This window comes from Carassius auratus, unplaced genomic scaffold (genome assembly GCF_003368295.1).
Source record: "Carassius auratus strain Wakin unplaced genomic scaffold, ASM336829v1 scaf_tig00040400, whole genome shotgun sequence".
In the NCBI taxonomy this organism is placed as follows: Eukaryota; Metazoa; Chordata; class Actinopteri; order Cypriniformes; family Cyprinidae; genus Carassius; species Carassius auratus.
Genome location: NW_020526589.1, coordinates 1 through 27,774, shown reverse-complemented (window position 1 = coordinate 27,774; position 27,774 = coordinate 1). Strand labels below are relative to the sequence as shown.

Here is a 27,774-nt window from a genome sequence, read left to right as displayed (position 1 = left end):
TTTTAGTACATCAAGTTAAACTAAATAAAAAATGTTACAAAGTTTTTTTTTCCTGTTAATGTCTACTTTTTTTTGTTTTCAAGTAACATTTTTTTTTTTGTTTGTTTCCGTTTTACTCTTAGTTATCATCTTCAGTCTGTTTTGACATCCCAGTATCATGAGTGTGATGTCCTAAAGCAAACCTGTAGAGATCCATCAAAAAGTAAAATAATTCTAGCAGCAATCACATAATCAGAAGACATTTTATAATGAAAAACTATCTCACGTCTCATTAAACCCCGTCCGCACTCACATTAATTAAAAGTCTATTCCCAGAAAGAGACAGGCACTGGTACGAGGGCAAATGTGGTTAGCACAGCCCTTTAGGACTGTAAACGCACTTGATTAAAGCTGAACATGCCTCTAATTGATGGGAACAGATTATTCTGGGACGTCCGACCCCAATGGACTCAATCTGGAAGGTGAAATCTCACAGCATTTCTCTCAATCTGTGATTAACTCACATGAAATCCACATCTCATGTTCATGCTGCCAGCCAGACTCAGCAAACAAAAATTTAACAACTAGTACAGTAACTTACAAAGTGCTCAAGAACTGAGATTTGGTTTGATTCTTGACACTGTAGCGTCCTCTGTCTTTTACAGGAGTAACTACACTCTTTAAGGATTCCTGGTGACTAGTTTGTGATTAAAGGAAACTGTTTTTCTCTAAAGTGTTAGGAAATAGTTTACAATATAACGTACCGTTGGAACTTTTGAACGGTTGAGCTAGTTTGCTAACCAAAACCGTCAGCTCACTTTTATTTATTTATTTGTTTGTATCTTGATTAGTTGACTAGCATTTTTATCAGTCAAAATGCAAAGTGGACCAGACTTACAACTTATACAGACCAAGAACCTCCCAATTATTTTCTTTCTCGGACAGGAACTCGTCTTGTTTTTAACGGACAAGCACAGCGGCCGTTTGTATTCAAGTTAATTTGAATTTGTGACACTTCCGGTGTAACAGTCCGTTGTGCTGTTTATAACTGATAACATTACTTCTTATATTTTAAATTTACTGTCATAATCTTAAACACACTGGTTTGTAACCATAGACTGTATAAGTTTGTACCTCAAATAGTTTTACCGTTTACTCCACGTTGTTATTATTCTAGTTAATTAACCGGAAGTCTCACACATTTAATAGAAAATAACTAAGGTGGATAGTGTGACCATACTGTCTTATAAAGCAGTCGGTCACAGTTCAAACAACCAATAATAGACTGTTTGTTGTAGATTGCAAAAATAAATAATAATAATAAAAATATATATCTGTTGAAGAAATCAAATCCGGTCTGAAACTGGTCTCCCTCTTAAGTGATTTAAAACATTTAAATTTTTGTCAGCTTGTAAACATGACTTTAGCCTGACTGAAAGATATTTCATAGAAACTAGCCAATCTAGCCGATTTTGTGTGCAATATCAGAAGATCAGTGAATGGCTGAATACTATGAAGACTTTGGCTATAAATGGATGTATAAGGATAGAAACAACATTCAGAACCGTTCCAAACTTGCTTTTTTTTTTTTTTTACCTGACAGTATTGTGAAGATCTCAGCTGCTGCAGTCCATCCATGCAACACCTTGTTGTTTTCTCACACCATCTGCTAAACTCTAGAGACTTCTGAGGGCGAAGATCCCAAAAACACACTTTCATTTCATATACAGAGTCCATTTCTTTTGTTTTTGTTTTTGTATTTAATAACAAGTGAGAATCTTGCCTTCATGCATTGATCTGATTGGCAGTTAAAGACTAATAACCCTAGAAATGTAATGCAAAGTGCAATAATAAACACCAGCGCTTGTTTTTTTTTATTTTATTTAATTTAAGGCTTTCAAAAGTTGTTTATAATAAATATATTCATCTAAACCACACCAATTGCAAGACAAAAACAATGAGCACAGGATGGACAGTGTCTGATCACATGCCAATCACATTGATCTCAAAATGCTAAATCACATCATTTCAAAGGACATGCAACAAAATATGTTTCAAATAGGACCGGTTGCATGTTTTTAAAATGATGCCTAAAACACAGCAGCAATTGTTGGTTTGAAACGGTCACCAAAAATATTACCGAACATTTTGATTTAGAAATCAACATTACTTTAGAACATTCATATTTTTTTCTTTATATTCTCAAAATATGATTGGCAAAATGATGAAACCAAAACCTGTAACATGAAACAGATCAGGCTGTGAAAAGCAGATTTATAAAAGCATTACATTTGAGAAAAGTGGCACAGAATGCAACAAGCGTGCATGAACATCATCTCACGTATGATCACATTTAGTGTTTGGTATTTTATTCAAGCTCAAAAATTGTTTAAAAACTAAAGCTCAAAGCTTTAATGCCTCTCTAAAAACCTCTAGTTTGAGGTCCTCACATCTGAAAAGCTTCATAGCATATGATTGTCATACCAGAATCATGCAGCTGTGATAAACCTCCTCCACAGGACACTGCAAACATGCAAATGACACACAATCCACAAAAGGCAGATAGCTGCCTTGATATTATTTTCCCACCCACATGCCCTTGATGAGGTCAGCAAGTTATTACACTGTGATAAAAAAAAAAAAATAAATAAATAAAATGACATTTTCTGCTTTGGAATAACCTCACTGATTAATTATTTGATTTAAAAAATCCAGTAAAATCAGTAATATTGTTAAATATTACTACAATGTAAAATAACAGTCATCTACATGAATATATTTAAAAATTTAAATTATTCCTTTGATGCAAAGCTGCTGCTTAATATTTTTCTGCTGCTTAATATTTTGTGGTAACCATAATAAGCTACAATGCAAATGTTTAGCACAAATAAGATAATAAAAAAAAAGAAGAATAAAATAAAAAGAAGAAAATTCAGCTTTGCCTCGCAAGGAATAATTCACATTTTACAATATATTTACATGGGAAACGGCTATTTTAAATTGCAATAACATTTCAAAATTTTGACAGCATTTTTGATCAAATACAAGCAGCCATGGTGAACACAAGAGACTTCTTTTATAAACATTACTATAATAATAAGAATAAAACTGTGGATTAAAAAAAAAGTGTATTTTGATTTCAATTAACTTCAAATGCAGTAAAATATGTAGACGTAGACATAGAAACCAGTAAGTAGTGTTGACTGCTTTATTACAAGCAATAAAATAAATATCTCTAAATATTCTCGTCACAGTTACTCTGGCCTGTTGCGTCTTCGTAATCCAGCTGTCAGATCTTCTGGATGATTGGGAGTGACTGTAACATCATCTACACTGATGTCAGCCGAGTCCTCGAGGGACGGCATACTCGAGTCACTCTCGCTTCCCACGTCGTCATCTTCTCCCGCCGCGGCTCTGCTCTCCTCTTCCTCAGACTCAGGCCTGAGCTCTCGGTGATCATGTGACTGTGCTTCAGTGTGAGTTTCTGGAAGTGTCTCGGCTGCAGCCAAAGTCTCAATGAGTTTGTCTATGTTGCGCTCACATGTCGGCTCTAAAAGATATAACCACATGATTTGCGATACCCATCAACACAGTGCTAAAATACATGCTTACAAGTATAACAGCATTAAACATAACACTTCATACACAGTGCATGTCACAGCAATGTGTATGAAAATACAAAATACCAGAGCAAGTGTCACTTAGGCATCTAACACATCGCTGTTCCACTCCACCGCTGTGAATGGCAGCGTGATCTACATGATGTTGGCTGATTAAGTGCTACTTTATCAAGCTAACTTGCTTGCAATATATTTTCAAAGATATGTTAGTTTCTTTACTGCGGTCATCTGCATTAGAAGTGAGAAACTAAAACTTGTATTACTGCAGCGTAACTAGTACTTACTCACTGACTGATGAATGCAAACTCGCATGTAAAACATTTAAGTTTACAGCCTCCAATTAGGTTTAACATTCATACAAAAAATTTAATTAAATGCATTTTAAATATTAAATGTCATTCTCAGTACTGTAATGCCCAAAATAATTATATAATTTAAATGGATAGGATAAAAATAATTAAAATTGCAACTGCAAATTTTATTTTTTGTTTAATGACTGATTTTTTAAATTATTTAAATAATATTAAAAATACATAAACATTTATAAATAATTGGCAAATTGTTTAAGGATTTGTCAAACTTATAATTGCCTGATTGCTTATTTGAAAAAATAAATAATAATAATAATAATAAATATAAAAATCAATCAATATTAAAAAATAAATAAACAGGAGATAGATATATTATCTTAGAACTTGTTGCACTTCTAAAACGCTGTTCACACCAAGAACAATAACTATAAAGATAAGAAAGTGCACGCTCGTCTGCCACTTTAAATTCTCGACCTCGTGACAGCAGGATTGATTATGATTGGCTGTCCAACAACATAGTTTCTCTGTGCCTTTGTCGTTTTAGTTGTGGTGTTGGCTCTGCTATTCTTTACTATTGAGAATGATTTTTAGAACTATATCTTTTAGGGTTGGGTATCGATTGGGTTTTATCCGATACCGGTGCCATTTTGATACTTTTAAAATGGTACCAGTGCCTAAAAGGTGCCTGAACCGCTGCTTCAAAAATTATTTAAAATAAATAGCATTCACTCCTTGGATGCTCTCATTTCCCAAGCTTCCCTTTACTCAAAGGCTAACAAATGTATTTTATGATCTGGGTCATTAATACACAACTACACATAATGTTTCTAGTGCATCTCGATCAATCCCTCTGATGAGTGCTGTCTGTCACTGTCTTTAATCAGTTCTGTTCTCATTCTTTATAAAGTAGCAACAATATCATTTGTAAAGTACAGTCCTGTGCAAAAGTCTTAGGCACACTAGTATTTCCACCCAAAAAATGGGTTTAAGCCATTTTTGTTGTAGTGTGTCAGTAGGAAATATCAGTTTACATTTCCAAACATTCATTTTTCCATTAATTTTAATAAAAATCTAGTGAGATTTTTTAATGCACAACTGATATTTCCTACTGAAACACTACAGCAAAAGATATAAAGAACTGGCCGAACACCAGTTTTTGGGGTGAAAATACTAACGTGCCTAAGACTGTTGCACAGTAGTGTGTGTATAAAGTTAGTATAATTAAATTAAGTATATTTAAATAAGTATGCGTTCATATGTGTTAAGGGCTAGATTGTTGCTGGAGGAAACCACATTTCAGAGGACCATGACAAAATATTTCAATTGCGCTAAGGCATTTAAGAGGCACTGAAAGTGTTCTGCTTTTACTTGTATGTGTGTGTGTGTGTGTATATAGATACATAGACATTTTTCAAAATCCTTTCATTTATACAGTTAACTGTATGTGGCACTTGTTTCCATGAGTCTGAGCGCTGGTGTTTTTGTTATCGACCAGCAGCGAGACTAAGACGCTTGTGCGGTACTGTGTTAATTGCATACGGGATCAGATGTGTTTACCTTCTATCCTGATGTTTGGACACTCCATGCCTCTCTTCTTCATTAGCTGCCGAATGCACTGCAGCTGCGACATGATCTCGCTCTTCTGCTCCATGGCAACAGACTTCACACTGCAGAACAACACCCAGAATAAACAAAGCCACACGGCTGAAAGCCAACATTGAGTCGCTCGCCACCAGCGTGCATTGTAATGTCGAAAACCTCATTTTTGCTTTTGCATAACCAAATCATTCAGGCTATGAATTTGCTTTAACCAAGTGCATTGTTGCATGACTGAATAAACCACATTTATTTAAAAGAAAAAGGTTTGCAGGTGTTCAACTTCTCATTTTCGTCTGCTCTCACCAGTTGGTAAGCGGGTCCAGCTGGGTCAGGATGGAGTTGAGCATCTTCTCGGTCTGAGCCAATCTCTGCTCCAGCTCATTCAGCTGATTCTCTGTCGAAAACCACAAATGTCTCAGAAAAATCACTTCCTGAGAATATAAAATGAATGGTGGTATTTCTAAGAAAGCACTTTTAAGCATCCTCATTCATGCACACTGTACGCCTTGAAGAACCTCAGACACTTGATGTGTTCTTAAGGCATACAGCAAATCGAAAATTGAATCTATTAGAAAATAAATAAATACAAATCTCCAGTCAGAATGAAAACAGTTACTCACTTGTGTGTTGCTACATGTAATATAGTCAGTACAGCGTTGTTTTTTAGTTTTAATCTATCTGAAAATTACAAGGACCGAATTCTTACTGACACGTTCTGGATCTTCATTAAAAACAATTCATAAAAAAAAAAAAGTACATTCTTAATGTTCGAATCAGAAGGAAGGCAACACAAACACTTTTCCTCAACTTGACAGTGAACAGTGTCTTCTTGTCTTCATTGTTTTGTTTCTACATAGACCTGCAACCTCTGTTGTAAACACTAGGCTGTGGGTGGGGCTAAACAGGTAGTGATGTAGAATCAGTGGGTGGGGCTAAGCAGTCAGCGATGTAGAATCAGTGGGTGGGGCTAAACAGACAGCGATGTAGAATCAGTGGGCGGGGCTAAAGAGACAACGATGTAGAATCAGTGGGTGGGGCTAAAGAGACAACGATGTAGAATCAGTGGGTGGGGCTAAACAGACAGCGATGTAGAATGAGTGGGCACGGCTAAACAGGTGACTATGTAGAATCAATGGGTGGGGTTAAACAGACAGTGATGTAGAATCAGTGGGCGGGGCAAAACAGGCAGCGATGTAGAATCAGTGGGCGGGGCTAAGCAGTCAGCGATGTAGAATCAGTGGGTGGGGCTTAGCAGTCAGCGAACAGACAGCGATGTAGAATCAGTGGGTGGGGCTAAGCAGGCAGCGATGTAGAATCAGTGGGCGGTGGGTGGGGCTAAACAGACAGCGACGTAGAATGAGTGGGCGGGGCTAAACAGGCAGCGATGTAGAATCAGTGGGCGGGGCTAAAGAGACAACGATGTAGAATCAGTGGGTGGGGCTAAACAGACAGCGATGTAGAATGAGTGGGCGGGGCTAAACAGGCAGCGATGTAGAATCAGTGGGTGGGGCTAAACAGACAGCGATGTAGAATCAGTGGGCGGTGGGTGGGGCTAAACAGACAACGACGTAGAATGAGTGGGCAGGGCTAAACAGGCAGCGATGTAGAATCAGTGGGTGGGGCTAAACAGGCAGCGATGTAGAATGAGTGGGTGGGGCTAAACAGACAGCGATGTAGAATCAGTGGGCGGTGGGTGGGGCTAAACAGACAACGACGTAGAATGAGTGGGCAGGGCTAAACAGGCAGCGATGTAGAATAAGTGGGCATGGCTAAACAGGCAGTTATGTAGAATCAGTGGGCGTGGCTAAAGTCAGCGACATAGAACCAGGCATTGATATTTTTTAGAGGCGGTGTTTATCCACACTATTACATCATAGAGTAGAACATTCCACAAGCTGTTGTTTTGGCAAATTGGCTTCAATAAAAGCTAATTTTACTCGAATGACAAAGTTTTGAGTTCTGAAACTTACAGGATGCTTTTATAGTACACTGACCTCTAATATGTAAAAAGATCAAGTTAATTTTGGTTACTTTACTTCTAAAAATTTGTTACATACAACACACACCTGTCTCCTCGGATTTCTTCACTCCTCGAGCTGTTTTGGCTTTTTGAGCTTCAGAATCGCTTGCAGACTTTATCTGAAAACACAAAAACTAAGACTTAAGCAACTTAAAAAGCAAACAAAAAAGAACAAAAGGTGTTTTTGTCCCTAGGAAATGGGCTTTGGTTTTCATTACACAAATAATTATAAAGAAACTTTTAGGTAGAAAGACAGAAATAGTATTTTATTTAAAAACATACTTTTAATGATCCATTTTTCACGCTGTATATTATTAGGCCCATTATAATTTTTTTAATGAATTGTGCCTTTAATCACAATCGAATACACTTCCCATTCAAATCATCACTATTAAAAAATCATGACAGTAAACTGTAAAATAAAAAGATTAGAGTATGTTTTACAAGAAAACACTGCAAAATTTCACATTTAATTCAAAGTATTACTTTACCATTTCCTTGTAATTATTTCTGTAATGCTTTAAAAAAAACACTAGTTTGTAAACTCTCTCTCTCTATCTCTCTCTCTCTCTCTCTCTCTCTCTCTCCCTCTCTCTCTCTCTCTATATATATATATACACACACACACACACGCGCACACAGACACACACACACACATGTTCCTTGCCATTCCTTTTTAACTCCTACATAAATGTTTTGTATAACAAACTTATGCAGAACAAGAAAAGTCAGGACCTTTAGAAACTTATACGCAGCGAAGAGCCCGACACCAATGGCGTAGATGGGCATGAGGGTGAAGACATAGCCCTTATTGCTGCTGGGTTTGTATTTGTCACTCTTCAGCTCCTGATCCATGAGTTTCTTCATCTGCTGCATGTTCTCCAGGCTCGGAGCGCTCCTGTGGATCTGCTGCGGAGAACCAGGACCTGCAGGACCACACACAAGAACTGGCCTTCACATACACATCCAGGGTTTCGTTTAAGACTAATTAAGACCTTCTCTAAGACCTTTTCTAGATTGTCAAAATGTTCTCTACAGCTGTTCTCCTAAAACAAGACTTCAAATCATTTTACATCTCAAATAAATGTTTCTTGATTTAAGTATATTTAGATATCTGAACATGACATAAATACTGAGGAAAATAATAAATAAAAAAATTAAGGTCTTAATCTGTGGAAAAGCCAAATGAGAGCTTTTTAAGATCTTTTTGAGACATTTTAAGACCCACGGTATCCTTGTGCTCCAGAGAGGCTGTTAATACTGCACATCTTTATGAATAAAACAAAGACATATGTGACCCTGGACCAAGGAACCAATAATAAATGTCAATGTTTTGAAATTGAGATTTATACGTCATCTGGAAGCTGAATAAATAAAATGACGAAATGGATACAAGAGAGACGCTACTATTTGAAAATCTGGAATCTGAGGGTGGAAAAAGATCAAATAACTGAGAAAATCACCTTTAAAGTTAGCTATGTATATTACTTATTAAAAATTAAGTTTTGATATATTTACGGTAGAAAATAAAAATGTACAAAATATCTTCATGGAACATGATCTTTACTTAATATCCTATGATTTGGTGACTGGTCACATATATAAAAATGAAAATGGTCTTAAACATCTCTATATGAAATGATAAACAGATACAATTAAAAAAAAATCATATATATATATATATATATATATATATATACACATACATACATACATACAAACCTGAGACGTAACATTACAAAATTTCAGCAATAAAAAAACAACAATAAACCTAAAAAATTGCTAAGCACTAAATTATATGCAGCAATATATGACCCTGGAGTACAAAAGCTATCATAAGCAGTCAGGTATATTTGTAGCAACAGCCAACAATAAATTGTATGGTTCAAAATTATCGTTTTATTTATTTACATATTTTTATTTACCAAAAATAATTTTGTTATAAACTAAAGATCATAATCCATTATGGTATTTTGTAAATTTCTTATAGTAAATATTTAATATGCTTAGCTGAGGACTTAATTAGTACTAAATCGATTTTCTCAAAAAGTGTGTGTGTGTGTATATATATATATATATATATATATATATATATATATATATATATATATATATTGTTGTTGTTTTTTGCTCTCTCAGATTCCAGATTTTCAAAAGCTGTATCTTCTCAGCCAAATAATGTCCGATCCTAACAAACAACATATAAATGGAAAGATTATTTATTCACCTTCCAAATGATTTATAAATCTCGATTAAAAAAAACAACAACAACCTGACATTAATTACTGGTTTTGTGGTCCAGGGTCACATATACGTGTAAACACACAGGCAGAAAGTAACCAGACACAGCCGAGGCTGGTCCGCTCGGGTCCGCACCTTGACTGCTGATCCGCGGATCGAACGGCTTGCCGTCTCTGCTTCCTCCGCCGCCGAACATCCGCGGGAACAACACAAACACCAGCAGCACCGCCGTGAACGCCATGACGAGCTGCTGCGAGGAGGACAGCGCCATCTCCGAGCCACAATTAATACATTTACGAGCACGATTCCTCCACCGTTGTTGACTAAATGCCTTCTTCGGGTTTTTTTGTGTGATAGAAATCGCGCAAGAGCGCCATCACTGACCTCTACAGGACTGGCGTGGAATTATTGCTCGGCGGTCACTTAAAGGGTTAGTTCACCCAAAAATGAACGTTATTTCATTAATGACTCACCCTCATGTCATTTCAAACCCGTTAGACCTCCCTTCATCTTTGGAACACAGTTTAAGATATTTTAGATTTAGTCCTAGAGCTTTCTGTCCCTCCATTGAAAATGTATGTACGGTATACTGTCCATGTCCAGAAAGGTAATAAAAACATCTTCAAAGTAGTCCATGTGACATCAGAGGGTCAGTTAGAATTTGTTGTAGCGTTGGAAATACATTTTGGTCCAAAAAGAACAAAAAATTATGACTTTATTCAGCATTGTCTTCTCTTCCGGGTCTGTTGTTTTTAACAACATAATTTTCATTTTTGGATACTGACCCTTTAACTGTTTTTGTGACTATGAACCAAAAAACAAACAGTCACAGGAGTCCATTTTTCGAAATGCTCAAAATATTGAGAAATTCGCCTTTAAGGTTGTCCAACTGAGGATCTTAGCAATGCATATTACTAATGGAAATTTACAAAATATCTTCATGGAACATGATCTTCACTCTAACTACTCTCATTCATTACTTTAATCATTCTTATCCTAATGATTTTTTAGCATAAAATAAATTTTTTTTTTGACCCATACAATGTATTTTTGGCTATTGCTACAAATATACCCCAGTGACTTAAAGCTGAAGTAGGTAACTTTTGTAAAAATGCATTTGTGAAACCTGTCATTATGTCCTGACAGTAGAATATGAGACAGATAATCCGTGAAAAAATCAAGCTCCTCTGGCTCCTCCCAGTGGTCCTATTACCATTTGCAGAAATTCATCCGCTCCCGTTAAGAAACAACCAATCAGAGGTCCGGTCCGTAACTTTGTTCGTGTTCAAGATTTACAAAATGTATATAATAAGCGAGTACACCATGAATCCATTTTCCAAACCGTGTTTTTAGCCTGTCCTGAATCATTAGGGTACATCTATAATAAGTGTTTTTATTCTGACTATTTTAGATTGCTTCGGGGGTACCGCAGCGGAGTAACCCAGTACCCTTGTGATTCTTCATTGACATAAACAGAGAGAAGTCGCTCCGGCTACAATGTTCTTCTGCAAGACGCAAGCAGTTTATTAACCGCTAGAGCGTCAAAAGTTACAGACTGCAGCTTTAAGACTAGTTTTGTGGTCCAGGGTCACATTTGTCATTTGAATGTGCGCGGCTTCTGATTTCATTCACTTTCCTTTATTTTCAGTTGTGGCTAGAAGGTATGAAGCAAAAAACGGAATCTAACAATAAATGTAAATTTCTACCTACTAGATTGTGTTTTATTTATGTCTACATCTACCCCAACCCTAAACCTACCCCTTACAATAGTTCAAAAACAGTAATTGTAAAGTGTGAGAAAATGTACGTTGTATGAATGTGCGCATGCCTAGTTTTTTGCTGTATACCTTCTAGCTTTAACCATTTTTTAACCAACTCTGTTTGCCTCTAGTTATTGGAAAAGGTGGCATCTAAAGGAACAGGAAGTCTCACATTGAAAGAGGATGGCTTAGTGCCATGTTTCTAAATAAATTAATAAAATAAAGTCACCTCTACAGACAAACAACATATGGAGTACCTCAAGGTTCTGTACTTGGTCCTCTGTTTCTTACAATGTGCATAAATTACTTACCAAATTGCTGTCCTTGTGTTGGCTGCCAGATGAATGCTGATAACACTGTTGTCCATGTGTCCACTACAACACCCAGCCTGGCAGATGAGCACCTGAACATTTTTAAATGGCTCGAGTTGTCTCATAAAAAAAAAAAAAAAAGTAATTAACTCTTAATGTTATAAAAAAAAGTTTTCATTTTTCACATTGAGTACATCTGTAAGAAAAAGGTCAAACCAATTTTTCTGTGTTATTAGAAAAACTATACATGCATGCAATGATATTTTCACATTAATCATATTGTGTTACATCATGGTCACAAGCCTCTCTAAATAAATTAAAGCCTATTATTTCAATATACAAACAGGCAATAAAAGTTATGGAGCAGAAACCAAAGAGATGGCAACATCACAATGATGCCATCTCTTTGGTTTCTGGTCCATAATTTTTATTGCCTGTTTGTATATTAAAATTATAGGCTTTAATTTATTTAGAGAGACTTGAATCTTTTAAGAAAGATTCTTAATTCTTCTTATCTTCGACAGTTTTGTTGATTTTAATGATCTCAAATTGGTTTCTAAATGTCTAAAGAATCATGTTTCACCACTCTCGTATCAATCTGCTTTTTGTGGAAAGGGGCAAACACTCAGGAATGCTTTATCTACTAATTTAAACTAGAGACCAATGGTAATGCGTTTAACAGAGGACTTAAACAACGGTTAAAAACCAAACAACGGTGCTCACATGAATAGTCCTTCTCATACCCAATTAATGTTGCAATATTGTCTGATTCTGTTGTCTTTGCTATACAGCTTATATATGTAAATAATTCAGAATGGATCATCTCTTCTTTGTTTTTCTTTTTTTTTAAGAACATTGTTTCTTAACATTGTTACTATTATTAATTATTATTATCATTGTTACAGTGTTTTTTTTTTGCTCTATGAAAAGCCTCACATGGACTAAAGTTGAAAATTATCATGTGTGTCAAAACACTTAAGCAAGTGCATATGGTTTGTCAAGTGTATGTCAACTGTGATGTCCATGTTAATTAAAAAGTGTAATAATTATAATAGTCATGTCAGTATCTTTTTTATTGTCAGTCCTGTGATAAATCTCTTATCCAAACTGGTTTGTAGTTTTATTTGGCCACAGTAGTACGGTGGCTGAGAGAGCTCAACGCACTGCCACTTCAGAAAACACATGCAAATAGAAAAAGCACCAGCAAATCAAGAAAATATTTTCATCAATTTGACAAAATACCCACAACACAACCAAATAAAGAAACACACTGCAAATACCCACACAACATAACCAAATAAAGAATTTTATTTGTGTCACACCTGGACTCATTTAGTGTGTTTTTGCCCGTGACCCAGTTTCTGTCTTTCCGTGTTTGGTTTGATTAGTTCCCAGGTGTGTCTATTCTATTCCTCATGTGTTCCATGTCCCTGTTAATTTAGTTATGCCATCCACCTGTGTTTCCCCAATTATCCTTTTGTACATAAGCCTTGTCTTTTCAGTTCTGTTTTGTCGGGTCTCCTCACTTGTGACTAAATCACTGACTTACGTGTGTCTATCGCTGTGCTTCATGAATGGTATATATTAAAAGCCTTATTCCGTTTATCCTCGACTCCGTATTCCTTCAGGCAGCGTAAACCGTGACAATTTGCAGCATCTGTCAAATTGATGAAAATGTTTTCTAAGTTTGCATATGTTTTTTCTATTTGTGTTCCCTTCAGTTGTTTTGCTTCCTTCAATTCTTTATTCTTTTTTCCCCCTGTGCTCAAATTAAATTCCTTTGTGGACTTCCTTCCCTCAAATTAGTGTTTGCAGAAACATTTCCTTCTTCTAATGACATTATCTCACACATTAGCTCCTTTTAGAACTTTGGCTAATGTTCTGCCATAGCTATAATGAAGAAAGGTTCTTGCGGTAATGTTAATGGTTAACATTACAATTACAAAGATAGAATATATATTTTTATATAATGAAAAATTTTATATGAAAAAATATGTCATAAATCATCAGGAAACCTTTATTGGTTCTTCTTGAAAATGCAATTCAGCAAAACTCACCTGTGTTACTGGAAAATCTAATTGGTTATTGATCAACTCAGCTTGTTACTTAACTAATGAAAATTGCCTTTGAAGTAAGTAAAAAAAAGTGAGTAAAAAAAAAATCCTGTCAGTGCTGCTTACGTAAATGTCCTTTAAAGATATGTAACTGAAATATACAGAAAAATAGATAATGTGTACTTGAATAAACATTTACACGATCTACACTAGTCTGAAAGAAGACATGTAATGGAAGCCAAATAACCCAAGAACACTGGCTTTTCCTGCAATGTCACGTTTCTACATCCATTCTACATTATTTGAAGGTCAAGCCCATAATAAAGCTCACATCTCTCCTTATCAGAAGCAGAAGATGCCGCTATCACTACCATTACCAAGCACATTAAGTATTTTTCACATGATTGAGCAGATGGACTCTAGACTTTGTCTTATCCTTATCTGAACTGAAGGAGAATGTTTTTTTCATTTTCCACCTTTATTTGTTTTTCACCTTAATTATCCTAAAGGCCACAGTTCATTTTTAGTTTCAAACATCAAGCGTTTACAAGTACTTCACATTTTTCAGACTAGGCTTTCTCAAGCTAACAAAGGATGTATTTTTTTTGTTTAAAATTTGCGTTGCAGCTGTCATCGAGTTTAATTTAAAAACATAAAACAGAAGTTGTTTGTAGACGATACAGAATTGAATGTTTACTCTTCGAAATGCCCCAATTTTTTCCTCAGAATTCTAAGTTTACATCCAGCAATTCCAAGTGCTCTTCCGTATATTTGACATTCAAAAGAATTTTTGTTAAGTTAAAATTTTGTGCATCATTAACAAGGTGCTTGGTAATTACTTGCATGGTGCTTTATTAAATCTGAAGCTGATATGGAAATCATAAAATGTAATTTCATAACTATGATTTTTGTATTATAGAAAAATTAACTTTTTCCATATTTAAAAACACAGATCTGAGTACCGTATATTAGAATCTATAAAGAGCAGAACATTTAATGACATAACTAAGGCAGTATTATTATTATTATTTGTACTTAATACACTTGAGTAGTTATAACAAACAAACAAACAAACACACAAGACTAAGTTGAACTAAAATGTGTTTAAAATAAGGAGGTTTTTTTTCAGGGTGAAGTGATAGCTACGCCCTGTCAGTTCAACTGAAAGAGTTTGATAACGAGAACAGACCTTCACTTTCAGCTGAGCTCACACACACTTTCTAAACTCACACCAGTCTCTTCCTGCTCACATTTAATCCAGAAACCAGCCCACAGCAATAAAAGGTAATGTTGAAAATCTATATAACTCTTTTTAACAAACTGTGAAATTATAAAAATTACATGAGATTGAAAAGTGTTCATAATTCGATTGTTTGACAGAAGAAAAAAATATTATATTTCAAGTACAAATAGAACAACACAGTTACTTGGTTTTGCATATGTTTGTTTTGGTATAAAAGTATCCGTTTTATATAGATTGATAAATTCTTGAATAAAGAACATAGTTTTAAACCAGTCACATGCATATGTCTATCAGTTTTAAACCAGTCATTTGTCTATCAACAATGCATTACAATAGTGTAAAATTAAGATTGCAGATAGGAAACATAACTTTATAAGATCTGAGCGCACTGAAGATGAACTGAAGACTCATTCATCTCTAGATCTGAAGCACGATGACATCTCAGGTCTCAAAGACCGTCCTGCGACTGGAGGCTGAAGACGTCCGGGCACTAAAAGATGGAATTAATTTTAAGAAAAACCAAGAGGATGGCAAATGTTACATCATTTACAAAGGCAAAGACAAAATACGAGCTTGTGTGAACCAGTGCAAACACCAGGGAGGACTCTTCATTAAAGACATAGAAGACATGGACGACAGGTCGGTGAATCCAAGCTAACATTACAGGGGAAAAATAAAAAGAGAACAAGATGATACTATTAATAAAAAAGCCAAATAAATGCATGCAAAAATTGAAACTAAAGATACACAGTGGTGGCCAAAATTGTAAGAGCATTTTAAAGAGGTTTCAGTTGTTTTTTATTAAATTGGCCATTACAAAACCTATAAAATGAATGATCTGCTGAACATTGAAAATTATGCACTGGCACCCCGAAAGTCCGGACCTGAACTGCATTGAGCAAATTTAGGGCAAGTTGGAAAATAAACTGCACAGATACTGTATATTCAAAGGAAATCCTTTGTCTTGAGTAGCAGAAGTCATGGGATAAAATTAGTAAATTCTCAGGAAATATACTGACACTATGCCAGGGAAACGTGCTGCTATAATTGCTGCAAAAGCTGGACATAGCAAATATTAAAGTTATAAATGAATAAAAACAGTACGACTCATTTAATCTGATATTTGTTGTGCTCAGAGCAAACATCTGCACGTTTCATGAACATTTTAAAATGAAATCATGTTTCAATATTTTCTGATCTGTCAGGTGTTCTAACAATTTTGTCCACCACTTTTCCATAGATGTTTTTAAAGGAAGTGTATTAAACTTTAGTAAATCTTTCTTACTCCAGTCTTAAGTGTCATATGATCCTTCAGAAATCATTCTAATCTGCTGAATAGCTGTTCAAGAAACATTTCTGATTATTATCAGTGTTGAAAATAGTTGTGCTGCTTCATATTTTCATGGTATCATTTCAAGGATGCATTGAAATGAATCAAAAGTGTGTCAGGTTTAATGGTAAGGCATACACTAGGACTTAAATGCAAGGCTTTATTAATTTATAAAAGAAGACATAAAACAAACAAAAACAACCGCTTCGTGGGAAAACACAGCTGGCAGCGGTTCTGAAGGAACATGCAATGTCCTCAGGCAACACACAAAGGGAACTTCACAATGATCCAAGTCAGGACTGAGAACAAAGGTAGAACAAATAGGGAAGCAAAGTGGAGAAAATGAACAAATAATGGCTTAGCAAGGTGAGGGAATGTTTGCTCATAGCAAAGACAAAACACACTCCGAACCTGCAACATGTAAACTGGAGAGTGCACGCTCAAAACCTTACGATCACAAAAAGACGAGACAATACATGGGATCTGTCACAAAACCAAGAATAAACCTTAATTGACAGAACCCTGTTATTTAGGCATGCTACAAAAGATTTCTACTTCAAAGAAATTCCATCAAAGACTCCTGAAAACCAATGTATCACAGTTTCCACAAAAACAATGTAGCAGCACGAGTGTATTAACCCTTAACTGTCACTCACATTTTTGAACATCGACTTTATAGTGCACGATTCAAACTTACATTTTTAGAATTCATGAATGAAAACATTTTGTAACATGATATTGATTTACCATTTACGTGGTAATGCAATGTCTGATTGTAAAATGAATGGTTAGGATGAATTTTGAGATTTTTTATGTTTTCAAATGATATATAATTTTTGATGATTTCTAAAATGTGATAGAGAAAAAGGCAACGACGAAGTCTTTTTTTTTAAAATAAGGTCAAAACTCCTGTGATAGTGTAGATTTTTGAGGGTGCACTCTTGTCATAAATTCATCTATTACCTTTCCTAAATAATTTTTAACAAAAAACATTGGTAAAATAAACATTTGGGAGTTTTAACGATATATAGCTTGTCAAGATTAGATTAGATTTAATTGTAATATAGTGAAGTAAATGTAGGCGTCCCATTATTCAGGACAGAGTGACAGTCAAAGGGTTAAACAATGATAATGATCAGAAGTGTTTCATGAGCAGCAAATCAACACATTTGACTAATTTCTGAAGAATCATGTGACACTGAAGACTGGAGTAATGATGCTGAAAATTTTGTCAAAGGAATAAATTACATTTTAATGTATATTAGGAAAACAGCTATTTTGAATTACAAAAACATGTAACAATATTAATGTTTTAACTTTATTTTTGATTAAATAAAGAACAAACAAAAAATTATTATAATTTTTTTTAAATAGAAATATTTATTTTGAATCAGTAAAAAAGTGCACTTGTGTGTCTGTGTAACAGAACAGTGCGCTGCACCAAACACTACTGGAAACTGAACGTGGCCACAATGGAGTACATCAACCCTCCAGACAGCTTCATGCAAGACGAACTCGGTAATAATATCACTCTTATTTAAAAGTGCATTGAAACCAATTTCAGATTCTCTTGAAAAAATACTGTAGGTACTTTTTTTGGCATTGATGGTTATAAAAATCATTGCATTCCAAGTATTGCAAGTTTGGTTTTTGTGATTCTTTAGAATGCTAAAATGTTCTTTGTGAAGACACGTTCACTGAAAGGTTCTTCAGCGAAGCAAAAATGGCTCTTCTAAAGCAACACTGAAAAATAAAAACTCTTAATCATTTATTTTAATGACATTTGATGTCGTTTTAATTGCAGCTGATATAAATAATATGGTAACACTTTCTATGAAGCCCGTAATTATAATTCATTATAAGGGTATTCTTAAGGCATTAATGAATGCAAAATGCATTATAAAAAACCTTATAATATGTTATATCAACATAACAACAATTATAATACATCATAATAAGTTTAAGTATGATTATTTACTGTATTACACACAATGAACACCATATTGAATCATATCTTGGCATTGTTTATTTAAAAAGAGTGCACTGAAAGCAATTTCATACTCTCTTGGAAATACAGTAGGTACTTTTTTGGCATCGATGGCTCTATAAAGAACCTTGGAAATTTTGGAATGGAAACTCAATGTTCTTTGCGCTATGAAATTAAGAAAATCAATTAAGACGCGTTCACTGAAAGGTTCTTTGGGGAAGCAAAAATGGCTCTTCTGTGGCAACACTCATTGTCATTTTAATTGCAGCTGACATAAAAATTATGTATTCATATTAAAGATGGATATTAATAGAACGTAGTTGTTGGAAGTGAATGCTGTGGGATTGTCTTCCTGTGTTTGTGTGTGTAGAGGCAGTGCTGTCAGATACTGACGGTAGTTTAGAGCTGGTGGAGTTGAATCCTCCAGACCCCTGGACCGCAGACCCCAGAGAAGCACAAGAGTTGCATGCCGGAGAGATTACGGTAAATAACAATGACATATCTTATGTCTCATCAAGTCTCTGATGTGAACAAACTGCTAGGAAAAAAACTTGAAGCAATGCACGCCATCATTGGATGATTACTTTATACTCCTCTTCTCACATCCACACCTGTGTAAATACATTGCACCTTGTACCAAAGAATAAATAAATAAAATTTGACAGCAGCTGTTTAAAGTTAGATTTACAACCATGTGGTAGAGCACTGTGTTAACAGCGCAAAAGGTTGTGGGTTTGATTCCCAGGAAACACATGTTAGGGGAAAAAGGTTTAGGCTGAATGCACTGTAAGTGGATCAAAGCGTCTGTAAATGCAGAAATGTAAATATAACCTGGAACATACAGTACCTGAAATATTGGAACATGACAATGTTGTGAAGTAACCAGTACCAACTAAATAACATAATTTGATTATCAAATAAGTGTAATTATAACTGGTTAGAGTTACTGAAAAAAAGTGTAAAAAAATTATAGGTACTTATGATAATGTTAAGGAGGTTATATCTAAAAAACTAAAATTTCACCCATACCCACATACAGATTTAATTGATTTCTTTCATAAATTGCAGTGACTGCTCTAAAATATGAGACACCAATGTTTCAGGAGTTTAGTAATAGGACAAATGCTTATTTGACAACTGCTTTATTCCTATTTGGGCTTGAGAATATGCTTTATTTTTAAAGATTAACAGTTTTACCCAAAGCATTGCCAGTGTGTCCTGTCATAGCTACACAAAGATTTGATTTAAAAAAGATTATCACAGCTACTAAATTATTTGGTTTTAAATCTGTATTTAACCTCAGAATGATCTCAAAGTTAAGTCTGATTTTATGGTGGCTGTGCTTTAAAATCAAATGATTGTAATCTTAATTCAAGTGAGGAAGGATTTCGAAAGTGACTGTAATCAGAGTTGAATACTAGTTATAAAGTAATCAGATAGTTATTAATCAGTTACATTTCTTTAATAAAGTAATTGAAATAGATACACAACTTATTATATTTTGATAGGGTCACTTGTAATCTGTAACCTATTACATTTCCACAGTAATCACAGTAAACACTGGTCGCTGATGCACAATGATGCATAAGACTTTAATGATTTTATGATGCATTCAATTGTTAAGAGTGACATGCTAATAAATGAATAAATGCTGTTTTGAACATCCTGCTCATCAAAGAATGCTGTGTATTGCAGCTGACGTACATCACACACGCATGTATGGAGCTGAAAGCAGGGAACAAGCGGATGATGTTCGACCCGTGGCTCACAGGACCAGCGTTTGCGAGAGGATGGTGGCTCCTTCACGAACCTCCGTCTGATGCCATGGACAGACTCAGTCAGGTCGATCTCATATACATCAGCCACATGCATTCAGATCACCTGAGGTTAGAGTCTGATCCACTCTATTGTATTCAGTTGTGTTGAATTGTATGACGCCACAAAACCATACATTTTAAATGCACTTTTTTTTCTATTAGCTACCCAACTTTGCAACTTCTTTCCAAGAAGCGTCCAGATATTCCCATTTATGTTGGAGACACTTCACGGCCGGTGTTTTGGTGAGACTGAAGTCTAGAGGAGAGTTTGCAACATTAAAATAAACGAAGGAATATTGAAGTTAAACTAAATTGAACTGTTGTTATGGCTATCACACTTCTAACTATTATTATTCTGGTCATTTAAAAGCAGGTAGTATGCACAATCAACTCAGAATCCACACAAAACAAAGACAACACTTTATTTTAAGGTCTTCTTATTACACGTTACATTACTATTATAATAACAATAAATTATGCATAATTACATGCAATAAACCCTAATCCCAAACCTAACCATATAGTAAGTAAATGTAGTTATTTAATATTACTCAGTGCTCAAACTTATAAATATAAATGTACAATTTTCCTACATTAAAAAATAAATACAACCTCATGTTGTGTCAATCACGTTTATACACGGCCTGGAATTGGAAAATTTGATTTTCTCTGTTTTCGCATCCATAGCAAGCATTTTGATAGGAAAGGATGGCGAATACGGAAAAAAAATATATGAAAATATGAAAATATGAAAATTTTAAACACAGTGTGCAAGGACTGATGAATGTAAAAGCAAAAGATGTATAACAGATTCAGTGTATGGAATACAGTTATGAATCCAGTATCTCTGTTACTTACTTTGTGTAAAAGATAATCTTCAACTGATCAGAGCTGCTCACACTTACATAATCTAAAATGATAAAAGACATGGCTGGTGGGATATCATTTACAAATTGAAAGTGAACATTTATAGACATTTTAATAAAGAAATCAGCCTGTTGAGAGTGTGTTTACAGTGTGTTGTTGGATGGTTGAGCTCCATAGTTTTCTGAAGTCACTTCATCATAGTTACAGTGAGGTGAAATTGGCAGTTACAGATTTTTCCCGCCTTTTTTTTTTTAAATCTGTAACTGCCAATGCCACCTTATAATTAAATATAAGGAGGTGGCTTTGGGAGTTACAGATTTGAAAAAATCAAAATGGCGGGAAAAATCTGTAACTGCCGATTTCACCTCACTATAACTATAATGAAGTGACTTTGGCAGTAAGAGATTTAAAAACAAAAACTGAGTGGAAAATCTATAACTGCCAGTGCATTATCACTATTAACTATAATGAGGAGACCTTGGCAGTTACAGATTTGAAAAAATCAAAATGGCGGGAAAAATCTGTAACTGCTGATGTCACCTCATTATAACTATGAAGTGACTTTGGCAGTTGGAGATTTAAAAACAAAAACGGCGTGAAAAATCTGATTGAAAAAACTATGAATTTTGTTTTTGTTGCAGGTATCTGGAGAAAAGTGGAGTGAATTTAACAAACATAAATGTGGTGCCATTCGGCGTGTGGCAGAACGTACGTTTTTCTTGTCTTTTCTTCTTTTTCATGTGTTCTTTTTCTTGATTTCGGCTTTCCTATTATTCGAAAGGTCGATGAACACCTGAGATTTATGATTCTGATGGACGGAGTTCATCCTGAGATGGACACCTGCTTGATCGTGGAGTATAAAGGTATTTTGCTGCTCATTTAGACAAACATTTGGCAAAAAGCTTTACATGCAAATAACAAAACTATGTAAGAGCAGAGCAAGAGACAGAAAGAGAGTAGGCTGCATTCTGCCTTTATCTACAACATATGATAAGAGTATATAAAGGTGCCAGGGCATTTAATTTAACATGCAAAAGAACAGTCTTAAGGCAAAGTTCAAGTAACAGCAATTATTTCAAGGGTGTGAATATTTTTTTCTTTTAATATGCAGTGTCAGAAATGTGGTTTGAACTGTTTTAAAGCCAACAAAACCCCTTTTGCTGCATTAGCAGAAGCAAAAAAATTAATTGTGCAACTGTTGTAAAGTTTTTAAGTCTCTTCTGCTCAGCAAGTATGCATTTATTGATTAAAAATACAGTACAATTGTGGAATATTATTAGAATTTTAAATAACAGTTTTTTGTAAATGGTAATTGATTCATGTGCCTGAATTTTCAGCATCATTTCTTCACCATCATAATCGGTCAGAAATCATTATAATATGCTGATTTGCTGCTCAAGAAATATTTATTATATTATTATTGTCATCATCAGTTTATCTGAAATTATGTTGAAAACAGTCGTGCTCCTTCATATTTTTGTTGAAACTAACGTATTTGATTCCTTGATGAATAAAGTTAAAAAATATCAGCATTCATTAGAAAGAGAAGACTTTTGTAAGATTTTAAAAGTCTTTAGTGTCCCTTTTGATCAATGTAATGCATCCTGGATGAATAAAAGTTGATAAAAAACCCTTATTAACTTATATTTTTAATATTTTAGGATATTTTAATTATAGTTATATGTGACCGTGGACCACAAAACTAGTCTTAAGTGTCAATTTTTCGAAATTGAGATTTATATATCACCTGAAAGCTGAATACATAAGCTTTCCATTGGTGTATGGTTTATTAAGATCTGAAAATATTTGGATGAGATACAAGGGTGCAAAAAAATCGAAACACTGAGAAATAGAGTTGAAGTTATGGAGTGGAATTAAACAATATTATACTTACTTTTTTTTTACACTACATGTTACAATACTGTTTTCTAAGCCGTTTTGTTGTCGGAAAAACACATTTAAAGTTTTAACCGTGTGTTGATGATCTGGTAAAAAAATTTAAAATGTATAAAAGTTGGACATTTTATAAATGTGAAAATAAAGTTTCCCCAAACTTTTGAACAGTAGTGTAGCTTTACACTGAGATAACGTTGACACAATGAAATTATGGACTCGGTTAAGTGCCTAAACCTCATTAGAAATGCACACTGCTGCTAAAAAGACTGGATAAACTCAAACAAAAACCTTCCAAGGTCACATGATCCTGAATACGGTGGACTGCACCAGACCAAACAATGGACGTCTTCCTCACGGTGTTGATGTGATGATGAGCGACTTCGCCGGTGGTGCCTCCGGTTTTCCAATGACCTTCCACGGCGGTAAATACACCGGTGAGTCACACGTGCCGCTTTAAACAGGTGCAACCTAGGAACAGGTGACCATAAGCAGCACAATGCTTTCTAATGCACATCGTGTTTGTTTGTTTTTTTGACAACAGAAAGCTGGGAAGGCAGATTTCATCAAGAACGAGAGGAAGAAGCTGTTAAACTATAAGACACAGCTGGTGAAATCACTACAGCCCAAGATCTACATCCCTTTTGCAGGATACTTCACTGAAGCGCATCCCCTCTGACAGGTGAACACACATGCCTCAATCAACCTTATCACAGAAACTCGTCCAGCTAGTCAACGATTAACTACGGTGTCCAGGAACACATTGTAAGTAAAATCAATAAAGTCAACATGAAACAACTATATGCACTATGATGCATTTCTAAGTGAAATATAGCAGAATGATTTCTGAAGATCATGTGACACTGAAGACTGGAGTAATGATGCTGAAAATACAGCTTTTCATCACGGGAATAAATTACAGTTTAAAACATATTCACACTAGACATTTCACAATTTAACTGTGTTTTTGAGTACATTAAACAAATCTTTTCGACTGTAGTGTACTCTATATAACACTGAAGTATGAAATGTATGACAGGAACACTTGAACATGACTAACAGGTACATAAAGGAGACGAACAGCAAGAACAGTGCAGCAGATCTGAATGAATCGATAAGGAAGAGCTGTCCGAATATCTTAACCTGGACTCCTGTACCCGGATCAGTCCTGGACTTGGCCCTGGCGTTAAATGACCCATCCAACAGGTGCGTTCACACGGCTTTACGTTATTATACGATGCAGCATTTAAGCACACTGATGTAGCTTGAGTGCATTAGACTGAAATTAATAAAGCTTTAATATTTGCATGAAAAGCAAGCAATTTGCAAAAACACTAACATGACGTCAGTTCAGTTCAGTTCACTTTATTAGCCATTTGCAGTGTAAAACCACATTGGTTTATTTTAATATTACTGAGACACTATACAATTATTATTATCATTATTATTTATTATTTGTATATTAATTTGACTTAAGTTTTAGTAATTCTATTTTAGTAATTCTGTATTTTGTTTTTGTCATTTTAAAACGTGTATTTTGTTTTTATTCCTTTTTATTTGCTTTAGTTTTTATAGTCACATTAAATGAAAATGAGAAATGTTGGCTTGGCAGCTGAAATACTTTGTGTATAGTTGTGTTAACTATTAAAATGTATTTATATATATATATATTATATATATATATATAATATATATATATATATATATATATATATATATATATAATTATTTTGATCAATAATTACTAAGTTTTTTCAATTGTTTATTTTTTTTTAAAATAATTTTCTGGTCATCAAAGAATCCTGAAAAAATGTGTGATGTTTAATTGTGAAATAAGTTGTGACATAAAATAAGTGTTTTCATATTTATTTTATTTCAGTTAACCAAACTGAAAGAATTATTCATGTTTAAAACTTTTTTCATTTAATACATATTTTTTAAATGTTATTATTTTTACTTCTAGTTTGAACTATAATAATCCTTCAAAAAAATATTTATAAAAAAAAATAATTAATGTGATTTATATTTACAAACATATTTAATACAGTCTCTTTGGTATTTTTATTTAGGCATGCATCTGTTTAATTTCCATTTCATATTAAAATGTTCATTAGCTTGTTGCATGTGAGAATTATGTCGGAGTCTGTTATTATTTCTGCCTGTTTTCCATCAGCATTATTTTTTTTCCTGGTTTTAATATCGTGACCATAGGAGAGTCATCACTGAGCCGCCCAATGGCACGAAGATCTTTAAGGACAGTTGGGACTTTGACTTGTATTTGGATGAACTGAATGCTTCCGTTTCAGCTGAAATCTTTAAATACAAAAGCTGGATCCAGTACTATTATAACTGGGCAGGATTTAAAGACTACAATCTGGTGATTCGGGTAAATCATATACTTCATAAACGAACTGCTGGTGGATTTCACACATAAAGCAGCTTAATGCACAAAAAAACCCATGCAATAAACTGTTTTCCCATCAGGTCACTGAGACGGATGATGATTTCAATCCTCTGAAAGGAGGTTATGACTATCTGGTGGACTTTCTGGATCTTTCTTTCCCAGCCGTGCGTCCGGAGAGAGATCACGCGTACGAGGAGGTACAGACTGAGCTGTATGAGACGCATGCTGAAGCTGAATACAAACTGATGAATCAAACGTGTGCGTTTCAGATCAAGAACCGAGTTAATGTGATGAGACACGTGGTTCTGAACGGCCGGCTGTGGGACGACCTGTACATCGGCTTCAATAACAGAATGAGTCGAGATCCCGATGTTTACCACCACAAGTAAATACACACGAACAACATCATCACAAGATGAAACAGAAAAATACATAAGAGTGCATTAGTCATGCATCAAGTGAAAATATAGTCAATTCAAAGACCAGTATCCAGAAATGTAATCATTATTCACATGGTATCCTGAAGGATTCCTCGCAAATGAAGCTTCAAAATGTTTTTAACTTTAAACATCTATAGTAATACATAGTTAAATAAAGCCGGTCTTTAACATTATTTATCATCATTTCATATCATTAATTTTTTTATTGGCAGATTCTGAATCATTTTCAGATAGAATTGCCACTATTGCAAATATTTCTAAATGTTTATATTTAGCTTCATTTTTTTCCCCAGTTTTTTAATACTTTAGTCATTTTAGTACTTCAGTTTAACCTTGTTTTGTTTCAGTTTGTATTGTTTTGTTTTCTTTTTTGTCTACAATTTCATCATGCATTTGTATTTTATTGTAGCCTTGTTTTGTGATAGGTTTCTTGACGCATCTTAGAGATGTTTCCACGGTTCTTCTGGATTTTATCTATCTGAGTTTTTGTGTCTCTTCATTGCAACTTTTTACATCAGTATTGCGTGATATAAACTTGCAACTGTGAGATATAAATTGCGAGATATAAACTCGCAATTCTGATTTTTCTACTCTGAATTGAGAGTTTATATCTCGCAATCCTGAGAAGAAAGAAAATCAGAATTGTGAGAAAAAAACTGAGAATTGCAACTTTATATCTCTGACTTTACTTTTTTAGAATTGCAATTACAAAGTCAGAATTGTGAGAAAAAAGTCACAATTACTAGTTTAATTACTTACTTAATGGAAACTGATATTTGTACTGACACACTATAGCAAAAGATAGAAATAACTGATTAAAACCATTTTTCAGCTGGTGAAAATACTACTATTCTAATCATTTTGGCCATCACTGTATATATTTATCTCAATATTTTTCCTCTTGAAGTGGTGCACGCAGGAGTGGGTTGTTTAAAAATGTTTAAATGTTTAGTCTTTCAGTCATCTTTTCAGCTGTGCACCACATCTGTGTTCTTTGTTGTACTTTTTACGTTGAAGACTTTCATGTTAGCAACACATAGACCCTGTGATTCTTTTACTCAAATTTCAGATGCATCTCTTTAATCAACATTATCTAAGGTGGTTTCGAGTGCAATTAAGATTGTCTCATGGGATCAACCTTATAATTAAAAGGATATAAACATTATCTTACAGTAAAAGGGAACAAGCTCACATTGCTAATTTCCAGGAAACCTGAAAAATCGAACTGAAAACCTGAAGGTCAGACGAGGATGACTGGGTCAGGTTTTCAGCTCCTCTTTCAGTCCTCACAGTAGACGTCTAGCAATCTTAAGTCATAACGAGTTTAGTTTTAGGTTTAGAGAAATGATAAATGATAAAAGATACAGGAGGATGTTACGTTCTGATTATTAACCAGCTTTTTTGGAGAAAGGAATCAATATCAGAAAGTGTGTGTGCTCCAAATTTGACACCTACTTTTTGCCTCTAAATTAATTTCCGATATTAATCTTTTTCTGTTAATCACATCGTTCTTGGAGAAAACTTGATGGAGGAGCCACTAACTGCCTTTTTATTTATTTTTTATAGTTCACTGAGGTCACTTATTTTTATATAATATAGAATATTTACATTAAAAAAAAAACATGATCATTTAGAAGAATAGGGCTATTTTCTGTCCTGTTTTTAACCCCTCGTCAGAACGAATGAAAAGGCGTGTGATGGAGTTAAACGCCCACAATAGTTGTGTAAGTTCAACAGTGACATTCCTTACAGATGGACGCTGCTGTGATTTACGTCAAAAATGCATAACTCAATACATATCAAACAATCCATAAGAAGAGCCAAAGGCAATATGTGATCACGTGAAAAACGTGAAAACTTGTGTTGCATCATTACTGTCAGATCCAGTGTAACTGGCA

The 27,774-nt window shown here is 34.5% G+C and overlaps 1 protein-coding gene and 1 pseudogene across 1 annotated transcript; one reads left to right on the top strand and one right to left on the bottom strand.

Annotated features, from left to right (window-relative positions):
* Positions 1-3,173: 3,173 nt before the first annotated feature.
* Positions 3,174-10,152, bottom strand: LOC113084602 (uncharacterized). Its single transcript, XM_026254921.1, has 6 exons — positions 9,906-10,152; positions 8,265-8,455; positions 7,576-7,648; positions 5,813-5,903; positions 5,468-5,577; positions 3,174-3,529 (listed from the first exon to the last, which is right to left on the bottom strand). The coding sequence occupies exons 1-6, from the start codon at positions 10,039-10,041 to the stop codon at positions 3,234-3,236; spliced, it is 897 nt and encodes a 298-aa protein (XP_026110706.1). The 5' UTR covers positions 10,042-10,152; the 3' UTR covers positions 3,174-3,233.
* Positions 10,153-15,073: 4,921 nt separating this feature from the next.
* On the top strand, positions 15,074-25,985 carry LOC113084603 (cytidine monophosphate-N-acetylneuraminic acid hydroxylase-like; annotated as a pseudogene).
* Positions 25,986-27,774: the final 1,789 nt, after the last annotated feature.